Source organism: Sporothrix brasiliensis (assembly GCF_000820605.1).
Source record: "Sporothrix brasiliensis 5110 chromosome Unknown Cont17, whole genome shotgun sequence".
Classification (NCBI taxonomy): Eukaryota; Fungi; Ascomycota; class Sordariomycetes; order Ophiostomatales; family Ophiostomataceae; genus Sporothrix; species Sporothrix brasiliensis.
The window spans coordinates 1,569,008-1,583,454 of NW_024467136.1; the positions used below are offsets into that span (position 1 = coordinate 1,569,008).

At 58.6% G+C, this 14,447-nt stretch overlaps 3 protein-coding genes across 3 annotated transcripts; all 3 read right to left on the reverse strand.

The window, feature by feature from the left end:
• Positions 1-1,554: 1,554 nt before the first annotated feature.
• SPBR_02437 (and nb-arc domain containing protein) lies at positions 1,555-3,777 on the reverse strand (the record flags this gene model as incomplete). The annotated part of the gene is made up of 1 exon (XM_040760740.1): positions 1,555-3,777. One exon carries the CDS (start codon positions 3,775-3,777, stop codon positions 1,555-1,557), a length of 2,223 nt encoding a protein of 740 aa, XP_040620466.1.
• Positions 3,778-4,225: 448 nt separating this feature from the next.
• On the reverse strand, positions 4,226-5,637 carry SPBR_02798 (uncharacterized protein; the record flags this gene model as incomplete). Its single annotated transcript, XM_040761101.1, has 2 exons — positions 4,226-4,922; positions 4,997-5,637. 2 exons carry the CDS (start codon positions 5,635-5,637, stop codon positions 4,226-4,228), a joined length of 1,338 nt encoding a protein of 445 aa, XP_040620467.1.
• A 516-nt stretch (positions 5,638-6,153) lies between these two features.
• Positions 6,154-13,225, reverse strand: SPBR_02164 (acetyl-CoA carboxylase; the record flags this gene model as incomplete). The annotated part of the gene is made up of 3 exons (XM_040760467.1): positions 6,154-12,583; positions 12,661-12,926; positions 13,016-13,225. 3 exons carry the CDS (start codon positions 13,223-13,225, stop codon positions 6,154-6,156), a joined length of 6,906 nt encoding a protein of 2,301 aa, XP_040620468.1.
• Between the last annotated feature and the right edge of the window lie 1,222 nt (positions 13,226-14,447).

The window sequence follows — 14,447 nt, forward strand, 5'->3', positions numbered from 1 at the left end:
CGCTGTTTTGGCTGGCGCCATTCTTTCGTCAGGAGTCCTGTCCATTGAGGTGCATAAAGGAATGGCGAATCCGCCACTATGACCTGTCGGTGAAGCTGACCTCACTGTGTAAACCACTGGGGAATAGCGATAACAAGGGACGACACAGTGGAAGCTCCACAAATACGAACACTCGTCCAAATAGCCTCGAATCCAGAAATGAAGCCATTGCGCGACATCAGGATTGGGTAATTTTGTCGGCCGACTTCCGCGAGCCGCGAACGATTGCTTTTGATATTGCCTGGTCTTCTCACCTCCTGTGTTCCTATCTCCTTGTCTCAGTCTCACCCCTGTCTGTTTTGAACGGTTCCGAGTTGGACTGTTGTTGTCGGTCGACATATGTCATGTCGCCAATTTCCGGACAATGCGCTATTGTTGTCTGGGGGAGAATCCTGTCCCGTTCTGGACCTCGTCGACAGCAAATATTCGGCCGTACTATGATCACGTTCATTGCAAAGCAGCTGCACTGCGAAGGGTTGATACGTCCGTCGGATAGTTCTGTATAGGTCGTCGGGTACGGAGTACTTTTCGGACAGGTTTCATTTAACGAGCTGTCTTGTATAGCCTTGTAACCTTGTCGACACGATGCAAGTCAATACCTTGTTTATGTAGAGGTTTCTTGGTCTAGACCTTGTCTAGATCTTGGACAGAATGGCGGGTGTGCGTTGCAGCTGTCCAGAATGGGACTCGCCTTGCATGGCACTGTGACTGACTCGAACTCGGCGCATTGTTGGATCGCATCGCATTGTGCGTGTCGTGCGTGTCGTGCATCGGCTGCGTCTCATTTTCATCAACGGCGACAACCGCGCGCTAGATCCAGGGCTGCGACGTTGGGGGAACATCCCAGTCCTCGTAATTGCAGTACGGATACGGACGACATAAACGCCGTCTGTCAATTCAACAATCTATCCTGTTCTACGTCGTACCTGACGATCGTGGCGGGCGTGGGAGGAAAAGCCCCGATAAGGAATGCGCGTGGGGGTTGAGCGTGGGAGAGGCTCACAATATGTCGCAGCCAGAGCAGTAAACGCAGAACAGAATGCAGGGATCGTGAACTACGCGTGGGATGCCCAGTAGAGTATGCAAGCATCCCACGTTCGCGGGGCGCTGTGAATAAGAGAACAAGCATGTGGTTTGTTTCATTCCATGGCAATGCGAATACCGACCGTCTGGTTGTTGGAACGAGTGCAACGCCGGGATGTCGTTGATGTAGAAAATCAAAATTGTGCACGCCATAGGCTCATGTCCGCGTGGTGGCGGATCTAGTGGCATATGTGCCCAGCCTCGCATGGATGGAAAGGTACAAGAGAAAAGCGAAAGCGATTGTCAGTTCGTGTGCCTGTCGTACTCGTTTGTGCACTATTTTATCATCATACTCGTTATTATCATTGCTTGCTCGTTATATTCATTACATGCGCCTTGCAGCGTTCAGGTTATACGCCCACACTCTTCTGCGACACACGCCGGCCCGCCGTCCTCGAGCATGCGTGGGCTACCACATGCCCACCAAACCAGCTACCTCGTAATGTAAAAGCCGCCGTTCCCGTACAGGTGGTCCCGCATCTCACCCGCTTCGGTGCGCACCCCGGCCCAGTGCAGCGGGATGCGGTCGACGTGTTTTTGGACTTTGCCGCGGGTGTCGGCGTACTTGTCCGAGAGGCTGCGGCCTTTCCGGTCGGACGCCACGCGGTCGAGGGTGGCTGCGGCGCCCCAGGCGGCGCGGCTCAGGCTGCTGACGACGAGGGCCGCGTCGGCGGCGGGGTCCGGGTCGGCGGTGGGGTCGCCTACCAACGACGACGCCCGCAGAAACCCCAGCAAAAGCACCTTCAGTTGCGCCTTGGCATCGACGAGCGACGCGCCGGCCAGGTCGTAGAGCAGGTGGACGACGACGTCGTTCCTGGCCACGACGGACAGGGACGTCGTCGTCGTGGAGGCAGGAGCAGAGGCAGAGGCGGCACCCTGGCGCCAGGGCGAGGGCGCCACAGTGACGACGGCCTCGATCCAGTCGGACGGCAGGCGGCCGTCGTCTGCCGTCGCCTTGCTGCCATGGCTGCCATTGCTGCCGCGGACGACAGCCGCCCAGCCAAAGTAGACGCCGCGCAGACGCAGGCGCACCTCGTCGGGCACGTCGGCCAGGTTGGCAGTGGGCACGCCGCGCTCGGCGGCGCTGCGCCCGGTGCCGCGGACGACGCGGCCCTGGAACACGAGCGGGAACGGCGGTTGGGGCCCGCTGTCGGGGCCAATCACCTGGGGTGGTGCGTCGTCGTCGTCGTCCTTCCCGTCCCCCTCCCCGTCCGGCGGCAGCAGCGTGTCCTTGTCGAACGCGTACGCTTGGTAGGCCGCCTCGCGGCGCTGGCCATACGCCTGACCGGCCTCGTCGACTTTGGTGGAGAGCGCGGAATTGTCGTAGGCCGTCTGGGCGGCCAGCGTGCTGACGGTGCCCGGCTGGTACTTGCTGACCTTGTCCTGGACGGTGGAGACGATGGGCGCGGCGACGTTGGACACGTAGTTGGTGCTGATCATGGAGGCAATCTTGACGCCGGCCTCCATGGGCAGCGTGGTCAGGCTGGCGCCCCGGAAGATGCTCGCGTCCGTGGACGTGCTGGCGACGCGGAAGACGGGGCTGCCGCAGAGGACTTTGCGTTTTCCGGTGTCAGAAGGGGGGGAGGGGGAGGGGGTAGAGGAAGAGGATGAGGTCGAGGCGTCGGCGCTACGGCCGCCCGAGCACACAACCAGCCGAAAGTAGCCGTCCGCACACGCGGCCGGGATGCGCACGACCAGCGTCTCCCGCGGCTGGCGCTTGGCCAGGGCCTTTTCCATGTGCTTGCCGCTCGTCTTCTTCATGATCTTGGCAATGTCGCGCTGGTAGCCGCGCTCGTCGGCGGTTGGCAGAGCCGAAGCCAAGGCGGCGCGCTCGGGCGTCACGTCGAGCCAGCTGCCGCTGGCACCGACCAAGGTCTTGAGGCGCAGGCCCGTGTCGCCCGAGTAGCCGCGGCGCTGCAGCCAGACGGTGCGCTGGGCGGGGACAATGGGGTGGTCGGGGGTCGAGAAGACGGTGACCACGACGTTGGTGGTGGGTCCGCGGTACATGACGAGGCCGGCCGAGTGGCGCACGACGGTGTAGTGTTTGGTGGACTCGTAGGGCTTGGCGAGCAGGCCGCCGGCAAAGAAACGGGTCTCGTCAAAGGCCGTCTTCCAGATGGAGGATCCTTCTTTCTGGGGCGTCGATGAGGCAGCGGGAGAATGATCATCAGTAGGCGATATGGTCGTCGTCGTCGTGCTCATGGTACTGGCCGGCGTCAATTGACCAGGACTGGCCGTGATCCCGGGCGCAAACTGGCCAGCACCCGGCCGCCGGGGCAGAGGAGGGTTGGCCGGAGAGGAGGCGCTCGTGGCCGTGCTTGCCGTTGTCGTCGATGCGGTGCCTTGCCGTGAAATCGCCACTCGGATGTCGTAGCTGTTTGGGCCAGCCGCGGCATCGTTCAACTGAAGCTGGTTGAGCCGCGGCGTCAGAGCTGCGACATTGGCCGGGCTGGCAGATCTGGCCAGACTCAGGCCCTGCCCTGGATAGACTTCATATGCAGGAGGAGGTCCAGTCGGAGGAGGAAGAGGGCCAGCTGATGTCGGCGTCGGAGGAAGCTGTCGCTCGTCGTGGTGCTGTGGAGGGAGATTCGGCAAGGGCTTGCGCTGCAGCGGCTTACGCTGGATCGCCTGCGGCGGCTGCTTTGGGGGATCCATTGCGGTTATGTCGGCGAGTATCCCAAAGGACGGCAGATTCTATCGAGTGACTGGTGTCGTTGCTGCTGGCTCTCAGCGTCCTCGGTTAGCAGTCATTTAGCGGTCGGCGGTCGGCTTCAGCGCAGAGAGCTCCAGTGGACCACATCCGCACTGAATATGGCCATTGCATGCGCTGCATTGACTGTGGACAAGTATGTCGTAGAGTCTAAAAAGTGCCGAAAAAGAAACGATGGAAACGAAATGAGGATGCCGCAATTGTCCTCAGCTTTGTTGAGCGTTGAGGTTTGTGGTTTGTCATGGCCGCTTAAGCCCTTTGCAGATCGTTAAGTGTCAAAATTCCCTACCCGAGACAGCCGTTTTTTGGTTGGGTAATAAGGCGGAAATTTAGTGGTCCCACAGCAGCTTCCACGATGACGTCTGGTCTAGCTGAGTAGATATGGCCACGTGACTAGAAACAGGTCGCGATTGCACCGAGTCTGTATGGCTTCCCTTGGTAGTCAAAGCAAAGTGAGCTTTGAATGCCCGACTTGACCCAGAAGCCGCAGCCGATGTCGACACGGTCTGTCTCATCATCTCCCCTCTCTCCCGAGACGGTGGGCGGCGGCCACCAGAACCGCCGCTGACCATAGGCCGCGCCTCCTTCATACACGCTGCCGGTCCGGACGGCGCGGCTGTACAGAGGTTCGAACGTGTTGGTCGGCAGCTCGACAGTGAGCTGGAGGAGACGGTTGTTGCGTCGGGTGGCCAAGTCCCCCAACGGCATGAGCAGCGCGGTGTCCACGTCGTCAAGGTGTTGGTCCGGCGGCTGGGACCGCTGGTACAGGCTGTCGCCGAATGCGAGGACCAACGACACGAGGCGCGGAAACGCGCCGACGTGCGCGAGGCTCTCCAATAGGTCCACCACGCGGGCACGGGCGGCCGTCTGTTCGTCGCTGTGGACGGGCCGTGCGAACAGGCACCAATCCCAGGCGATCTCCAGGCGGAGGATGCGGTCAAGGTGCGCGGTGGGCACGACAGCGGCGACGTGCTGAATGGATGGAGACGAAGGCAGACGGTCGGTCGACGCGAGCAGGGCGTCGATGAGCTTTGCGCGGCTGAGGACGATGGAGTTGGAGCCGTACAGCACCTGGATGCCCTCGGCGTAGCTGTCATGTCCGTGGGGCTTCTGTCAGCAAGTTTCTGGTGAGGTCTGTACGTAAAGACCATGTGAAAAACTCACGCCTGACGACATGTCCTCAGCCATCCAGAGGCGCCAATGAGACACTTGCCGGGAGTCTGGCCCGCGTAGAGGAAACACATCGTGTTCTTCCCCCGAAGGCAGCCGTCCTCCCCAAGCGGCTGCGGCGGTGCATTGTGTTCCTTTGGCAAGTTGCGATGGCACACACAGCTCCACCACTGCCACGGCGACGCACCGCCGCCGTCGGGTGAAATGACACGGGCCTCGGCTGCTGCTTTCATCACGTCCGTCGACCACATGCCGTATCGTTCCAGGTCCGCACCGAGACCGCCGTGTGGCATGCCGTTGGGCGAGACCGAACTTGGGTTCGGCGACCGCTCCGATATGGGCAGCAATGGCGGACTCTCGCGGATGTCCATGTGCAGCGTGCGTCCGCCAAACGCTTCCACGAGAATCTGGTGCCGGATCTCGGGCGGCAACCGTGTGAAGAAGGGACTGGCCGTGGCGTTTTCTGGTTCAGCCGCCCCGTCGGTCAACGACACGCGCGACGCAGACGAGCCAGGAAGGTATGGGAGAGCAGGATCCGAGTCATTGTTTTGTGGCAGTGTACTGCGACCGTTGGGATCATGACGTTGTAGCCGTCGCATCAGTTCCCGCGTCCATTGTCTAGCTCCACGGGCCATTGTATTGTGTTCGTGTACTCTTCTCCGTTTCTTTCTTTGTTTTGGCTATTAATTGTCTTGTGGAAGTGGCTGTGACTTTGTCGCGGCCAGTTTGGATGCCAAGCATGTCGCACACACGCTGTATGGAGTACTGTAGGCTCTAAATATGCCTGCTTGCATTTTCCCCTCACTATACGCGAAAAACAGCTGTTGCCAGGCAATGCCCCTGCTCCTTGACGATCCTCACAACAGTTGGCTCTCATCTCAAGTCAACAACATTGCGAATTCAACAGAAAATGACTGTAAAAAATAAAAGCAAGATACCATGTCTATTTTTGGGCTTGCGGTAAATACTAACGATGCAGTAAAATGAAATGCAGAGTACGAAAACAGGATACGAATCGAAAATCAGACCATCAGACGAAACAGACAGAAAAAAGACAAACAAAAAGCACCGCCTAGCCTGAGAAACCAAATTCTAAGAACAGTAAAACTGCGATACGCAATACACGCGCACGCAGTCAACACACGGCCCGCTCAGTCCGACAGGAACTTGAGCAGCTTCTCCTTGTCCACCACGGGCATCACCCGCAGCACATCGCGCACGCCCTTCCACGCCGCATTGTCCTTCTTGTTGCTGCGGATCAGCTCGCGGATCTCCGACGCCACCGCGTCCGCCTTGAGCGACTCCAGCTTCTCCTGCACTACCTTCTTGTTCTCCTCGTACCACTGCGCCACCTCGCGGTCCGCCTTCTTAAACTCCGGCACCGCCGACCACGCCTCCAGCAGCGTCAGGTGGCGCGCACGCGTCTGCGCAGCAAAGTCCGTGCCGGAGCGGCTGGTTGCCGTCGCCGGTGACGGGCCTGTCGAGGCCGTCATGCTCGCCATCTTGCGGAGAATGTACTCCTCGTTGAGACGGCGGCGCACGCGCCAGTAGAAGAACCGGCGCGCGTTGCGCAGCTCAAGCACCTCCCGGATCGTGCCCTTGGCCTTCATGCGGCCCGCGCGGTCGTGCAGATCCGCAAACTGGATGGCCAGTTGCTGGTAGATGGGCAGCAGCTGCTGCTCGCGCGCAATCAGCTTCTCCTTGATCTTCTCCACCTCGTCGCTCGACGCACCGCCCTTCTGCGCCGCCACAATCTTCTTCTTCAGATCCGAGTAGGTGGGATCCAGGCGCGCCATCGTCTCCAACTGCTTGTCCTTGCGGTACTTGATGCCGATCATACCCTCCGGCTCAAGAACACCGCCGCGCGCCTCCTGATCCGCATACATCTCCATCGCCGTCGGGTTGATGGTCGGGTCCACAACCACCCATGAACCGCCACGAAGTTCGCAGAAAGGCGGGATGTACACGAAGATCGGCTGTTCGTACTTGACTAAGGCGTCGACGATGAAGCTGCCGTACTTGAGGACTTCGTTGTACATGTCGCGCTGACCGCCTGAGAAACCACGCCAGTTGGCAAGGATCATCAGCGGCAGCTGCTCACCGTAGTTGAAGTCGTTGATCGCCTGCGCCGTCTTGAAGGCAGAGTTCGGGTACCACACACCACCAGCCTCGTTGGCCACCTGCTCGATCGAGTCGGGGTTGGCAGGGTCAGCAGGGGTGATGTTCTCGACAGCGCGCGTCTCGACCGCGATAACACCCATGGGGATGCCGCCGAGGCGAGCACGACCAACGACCACCGTGCGAGCCCAGCCACCCAGCGTCTCCACAAAGGAGTCCTTGTCGAACAGACCGGGCTGGAAGTCGGCGCCATCCTGTTTGCCGGAAATCATCCAGCGCACGTCGTACGCCTCTTTCTGGGGAGGCGTGTACACGACGTCACGATCCCACGAGTCTGTGGAGATCGAGATGGGCACCGGGTTGTTGCGCTTGTCAGGAACAAACGACATCCACTCAACAATGCGCGAGATGCCCTCCATATCGTCACGCGCAACCATGTGCGAAACACCGTTGCGGTACATGATCTGCGTACCACCGAGCTGCAGGTTGGACGTGTATACCTCGCGACCGAGGAGGTTGTTCAGAGCAGGGGCGCCCGTCAGGATGATGGGCTGGCCCTCAACTTGGACAGCACGCTGACCCAGGCGGACGAGGTAGGCACCAATACCAACGGAACGGCACGTCACGAGCGTGACGGTGAAAATGTCATTGTACGCACGGCTGGTGGCACCAGCAATCAAACCAGAACCACGCAGACACTCAACACCCAGGCCATCCTCGTCACCGACAATCGTGACAATCTTGTGGTGCTTCTCACCATGCTCTGATACCTCCTCTGTAATGACGCTGTCGTTAAACTGCTTCTTGGCCGCGTCGTCCAGGTACAGGTACTTGAAGCCCAGCTCTGGCTTGGCGGGGTTGTTCCAAGCAACCTTGAAGTACGGCATCAGCTCGTTGGCGAGACCCAGGCGGGCACCCGAGTTGGCAGACAAGTAGATGCGCGGGATGCCCAGCTTGCGAGCATACTCCGTGCACTTGTTGAAGAAACCGTCCTCCTTGGGACCAAACGAGCCAATGTTGTACGTGATGTCGTTGGCCACAATGATAAACTGGCGGCCTCTCGGGTACTCGGGCGTGCGGGCTGTGATAAGCCAGCCGACCATGCCGCAGGTGTTCATGCCCGCGTCGCGCGAAACTTCAGCCAGGTTGTCGTGGTCGTCAAGAACAAGCTCGGACATGTCGATACATTCGCCAACCGGTGGCTGCTTGTCGGCCAGCGCGGGGTTTTGCTTCACAGCCTTGACCCAGCTGTTCTGGACTGCCTGGCGGAACACCTCGGGGAAATCGTACACGTACTGCGTACCCATCAGATGGGCCTTGTAGCGCTTAGGTTGCAGCCAGTTCTTGGTCGGGTACGGGGTCGACACAGGAAGCAGGTGCATCGATCCTATCTTAGTGGTGCCTGTGATGGAGTGGAACACCCAGTCGCCCTTCTCAGACTTCCGCTCCGCGTAGATCTCGACCTGGATAACATAGCCAGAGGTATTCGTGATCAGGACACGCAGGGGATACGGCATCCCAGTCTCCGGGTCGGTGCAAATGATGCGAATCTCCACCTGCGCAACACGAAGGCGCCAGCCACGCGGACCGAAGCGGTCCAAGAAGCCCTGCAGAGACTGCTCAACCTCCTCGGGGCGCAGCTGGAAAACGGGCGTGAAGTTCAGGAACATGTGGTTCAGATCCGAGTTGTTGTTGCCAATGATCTCAAGTGCGTCAAAGATGTCGTTGATGACGCGATCAGCCTCAGAGCTGAGGTACTCGGCAGTAGGGATCTCGTCCCGAAGGCGACCAGGGCGGATGACAGCGCGCGTGAAGTAGCGCTTGTCAGTCTCAACACCCTTGCCAATGGCCTCGTACACGTGAATGTTCTTATTCTCCGTGAACACAGGGCGAATCTTGAACTTCGAGAGACGAGCGAGCTCCAGTTGGAAGGCCAAGGCAGGCTCGCTGTGGCGAATGCTGTCATCTTCCTCGTAGTCTGGACCGCGGAACGTGTAGTAACCGGGGTTGGAAGCATCCTGTCGGCCAAAAATGAAGGTGATACGGCGGACATGGCGGGCCAGAAGGTTATCCTTGACGTCCTCGACAATGGGCTTAATGATGCTCAAGATCTCCTGGTCGTCGCGGCCCTCAGAGTCACGGATGGCGACGTTAACGACGGCCGACAGTTCGTCTGCGGTCTCAAGGCGAGGCGGCGCCGGGCGGCGACGACCTTCGAGCACAGGGAGGAGAGTGCTCGAGCCCGTGGGGCGGAGAGGCGGGCGCTGCTTAGACGCAACGGGCAGCGTGTCGAGCGCCTTGGACAGCAGTTCCTCAGCATCGTCAACGTAGCGGCAAGGGATGATGACACCCTTGCGAGTCGGCTCCTCTTCCGTCTTCCTAGACAGGTACGACATATCGCTGATAGAGCTGATGCGCTTGAAACCAAACTCGGTCGGTGTCGCGGGAGACGAAGGAGCCGCCGACTGGATGGGCAGGCCGAACTCGGATTGGCCGATCTTACGCAGCGCAAAGTCCCAGGTAATGAACTGAGGCGTGTCGCTCTCGTCACTATGGTACTCGATCTGCTTCAGAACGTACGCACGGTAAGAGCGACGGACGTACACCTCCAGGGCGGCGATGGAAACCCACGGGTCTTCGTGGCCAAAGAACATGGGCAGGACATCGAAAACGGTGTACTTGGAGTCAACGACGTCCTTGATGACATCCAGGTTGGGTTGGCGGTGCTCCCAGCCAGATTCACCGTAGCGAGAGTCGACGACGGAAGACTTGAGAATCAGCTCCATCTGGGACTGACGCTCCTCCAGAGAGGGCAGAGCGCACTGGATAAGGATCTCGCGGGCCTTAAGCGAAACCTTTGAGGTCTGACGCGACTCAAGCTCAGCCAGCTTCCGGAGAGCCGACTTGAGGTACCGAGCGACGTTGCCGACTCCAGGCTTGTTGGGACGGTACTCATCAAGAAGAGCGAGAACGAGGCTGTTCTTGGATCCAACACGGCTGTGGGACAGGACGGTCTCCACAACCTTGTTGATGTCGTCCTTGTTGGCGTCACGCAGCTTAAGAATGACTTCCTCGTCCTGGGACCGGCGGCCAGAGAAGAGGCGCTCAGTGTCGGCGTAGGTGTTGAGCAGGTCAAGAATTACGTTCAACTCGCGAACCTTTGATCCCTCAATGTACAGGTTGAGGACGTCGGTGAGAGGGGCCAGAGTTGTACGGAGCAAGCCAGCGTCTTCGGCGGCAACGTGGTCCTCAATGAACTTGTGGAACGTGCGGAGCAGGTTCTTGGCGGGGAACTCGGAGCGAGACTTGGAGCGCTCCACGATCTGGGTGAACTGGGCATCCAGCTTCTGCGGCATACGGGCATGAAGAGCCGAGAACTGAGCATTCCACTCACTGAACGGCAAATCGGGATCGCGCAAGACCTTGATCATGTCGTGCAGAGTTTGCGCCATGATGGTCTGGTTGTCGTAGCCGCGGAGAATGTTCTTGAGCGTGCTGTACAGCAAGGAGAAACGCTGCGACGACTTCTGACCGACAATAACGGGCGAGCCAAGATCGGGCAGCTTCTCAAGGAAGGGCTGCGCCTGCTTGACACGGCTGGGATCGTCCAGAGCAAGGATACCGAGGATGTCACCAGCCTCCAGGGTAGAGCCGGGCTGCTTAATGAACTGCACAATGCCGTCCTCTAGGGTGACAAGGGGCATGTACATCTTCATGACCTCGACCTCGGCATACGTTTGGCCAGCTTTGACGTGCGCGCCGCTCTCAACGGTAAACTTGACAAGCTTACCAGGACTGGGCGTCCGCAGCTGCGTGGGGTCGTTCTCCTGCTCGAGCAGACAAGTCTTGCCGTCAACAGACAGACGCGTGGCAGCGACCTCCTCCTTCCAATAGACGTTGTGACTGCGTCCATTGACGAGGATCAGCAGACCACCATCACTGAGAGTGCGGACACCAACGGAGCACTTGGAGCCATTGATGAAAAGAGTGTAGCTGTCAGCGCTGGAGCGCGTGACGGTAAACTTGTACCGGAAGCCCTCGTAGATGAAGTCGACCGGGAACACCGTCTTGAGAATGTCCTTGGAGGGCACCTGACCCTTCTCAAGGCCAGCTCGATATTCCGCAATGCATGCTTCGCTGGCCAGGTTGGCCTTAGTAGCAGCACCGCACACGACAGCGAGAACAGGGTCGGGGCGCTCGGCGGTCAGCTTGTTGGAGATTAGCTCGTCTAGCCAGCCAGTGGTGATGGTGTTCTCCTCGAATGCCTCGGTCTCGAGGAGCTTGATGAGGTACTCGACAGTGGTGCGGAAGTCACCGCGAATGCTCAACTCCTTGAGTGCGACGACCATGTGCTTCCGGGATGCAGAACGGTTCTCGCCGTAGGCAAAAATGTGACCGAACTGGGAGTCGGAGAAACTATGGATACCACCAGCAGTACCGACAGAGAAGTAACCCCACACGTTGGAGCTACTCCGGAAGTTCAGGTCATGCAGCACGCCGTTGGAAGGCTTAAAACCCTCGCCGGGATCCTCAGAAGTGATACGGCAGGCCGTGGTGTGGCCCTTGGGTGTCGGGCGGCGCTGCATCTTGTCGCTGCCTTCGTTCTTGAACTCGAAATCGATCTCCGTAGTGGTCTTGGGGTCGACGCCGTACAGAAGACGAATGTCGCTAATGCGGTGGAGCGGGATGCCCATGGCAACCTGGAGCTGGGCAGCGGGCAAGTTGACACCGCTGACCATCTCGGTGGTAGGATGCTCGACCTGGAGTCGGGGATTCAGCTCAAGGAAGTAGAACTGGTCGTCGGCGTGCGAGTACAGGTACTCAACGGTACCAGCCGAGACATAGCCGACGAGCTTGCCCAGACGGACAGCAGCCTCCTCCATTGCGCGGAACGTGGGCTGCTTGGCGATCGTGACAGGTGCCTCCTCAATAATTTTCTGGTGGCGGCGCTGGACGGAGCAGTCACGGCCGAAGAGGGAGATGTTGTTGCCGTACTGGTCAGCAAGGAGCTGGACCTCCAGATGGCGGGCGTTGCCTGCGAGCTTCATGATGAAGATGGGCGAGCCAGGAATTTCGCTGGCAGCGGCCTTGTAGAGCTGCTCAAAGCCGTCCTCGCTGATGGCTTTGCGGATGCCCTTGCCACCACCACCCTCGGAAGCCTTGATCATGACGGGGAAGCCAATCTCCTTTGCACGCTCAAGACCCTCCTGCCACGACTCGACGCAGCCCTTCTTGTAAACCTCGTCAGACACCGTGACAATGCCATCTGCATCCTTCTCGACAGTGTCAACACCGGTGCCCGACCATGGAATGCAGGGCACGTTGGCGTGCTGGGCCACAATTGTAGACGAAATCTTGTCACCGAGCGAACGCATGGCGGATCCCGGGGGGCCGATGAAAACAATCTTTTTCGGGGAGGCAGCGAGAGACTCTGGGAGGGCAGGGTTTTCGGACGCGTGGCCCCTGGAAAAAAAAAGACCATCTGTTAGCATGCAACTTGTGTGTAAAGACGGTCGTCGTCGCCCGTGAATACCACTTACCAGCCAGCCCACACAGCGTGAACATTCATCCGCTCGGCGACATCAACAATCAGCTCAACGTTTGCGTAGTTGTGGTTGTTGGTGCCACCGGGAACCTCGACGTAGTGGTCGGCCATTCGGATGTAGTCGGCGTTGGCCTGAAGATCTTCGGGGGTCGCCATAACGGTAAACTGGATCGCACGCTCGTCATCGAATGTCTCGTACGCCCATTTCCGGACGGAACGGATCTCCTTGACGGCAGCAATGCCGTTGTTGGCGATCAGGACCTAGCGAACGTCAGCGGGAGCTCATCCCGGAGCCAGAGACTCTGTGGCATCGGGCAACCTGCCAGGGTGAAATTGGGTTGGATACTCACATTTGTGATGACGGTGTGGCCGTCGTGCGACGCAACAAAATCCTTGACCTTGGATTCTGGTGCATTCTCAAGCTTGTTGCCGCCGATGAAGTGGTCGGCCAACTTGTGCTTGGAGGCATATGAGGCTTTGCCATTAGCAGTCGGCGCCGCAGCCCCATTCGCCTTAACGGTGACGCCGTGCTTGGCGCTGTGGCCATTGAGTTCTGTCATGGTGGGAAGGTAGAGAGGAAAGCGTCGGGAGTCTAAGGATGTATGCCCATGTGCAAGGCAACGAGAAGCTCGGGTACGGTTGGTGAACCTGAAGCTGTAGACCGCCGTTGGTTATGAGACGGCGCGTGGTCAAGACGCGCGTGACGTCGAAGCCGGTATTCTCGACGTTGGCAAGTCAGGTCAAAGTGAGCTTCAAACTGTCGGGGTATCAATGAAAACAGGCGGTGGCAGAATAGGTAGGATTGTGAAAAGGGCCAATGCTCAAAGGCAAACTGTTTATTAGAAGAAGTGAAGGCGGGAGATGGAGAGAAGATGGAGTGAAGGAAGGAAAGAGAGAAACGAAGTTGGGAAAAGAAATACAAGCCAGGCGAGGAGAGTAAGAAACGAGCGAGTTAGAGCTTCTCAAGAAGACCGGGGCCTCTGTTCTTGTTGGATAGAAAGATGTGGCAAAGCTGGGACAGGGTCAGGAAAGGGAGCGAGAGGTTGCAGGGGGGAAAGAAAAGTCAGGAGCAGAGAAAGGAGAGAGGCTGAAGGCAGAGGGTAATACGGATGATCGCCGCGAAGAAGGAACCCAATGGCTTGAGAACGAACAGCAAGAGCGACCCAAAGAAAACGCAAAGGCTGTGTTAGAGTTGCAGGGAATTGGAGCTTCCTGGCGGGTTGCTGGGAAAAATGACAGCCGCGCAGAACGAAGCGGATACTGAAAAAAGGTACTTGGGAGCTACCTTGACGGACTTGGTGCTGGCGGACCTGCCCCTTTTGCATTATTTCACTAGAGGCTGCTTGTTCAGGTGTGGGGACGTAGCCTGGTGGAACCGACGGTTGCGCTATTTAGCGGGCAAAGATGGAAGGAAATTGCAATTCTGGGAGCCCCCAAAAACGGTTGCTGATCCAGCTCAGGGGACTCCCGGCGGATTTCGGTGCAAAAACCTCGAACAGGGCTGCTATTACGACATGTATCAGTCAAGTACCAGTATTTGTGGGTCTGGGCCCTCTGTCCCTTCTCCAATTGTAAAAGCCGTCGATTCAGCCAACCGAAAAGCTGCCGGGCGGCCCAACGAAGCAGGAACGGAGCTGGAACGTTGGGGAAGCTAGGTGGCGGTGGGTAGCACTTGCTGCCGGCTGGCAGCGAGGAAGGGAACAACAGAGGAGAGGATATCGAATACACATCAAAGCAAGGAACGAAAGATGGAAAGAACGACGCAAAAACCGTCCAACCCGG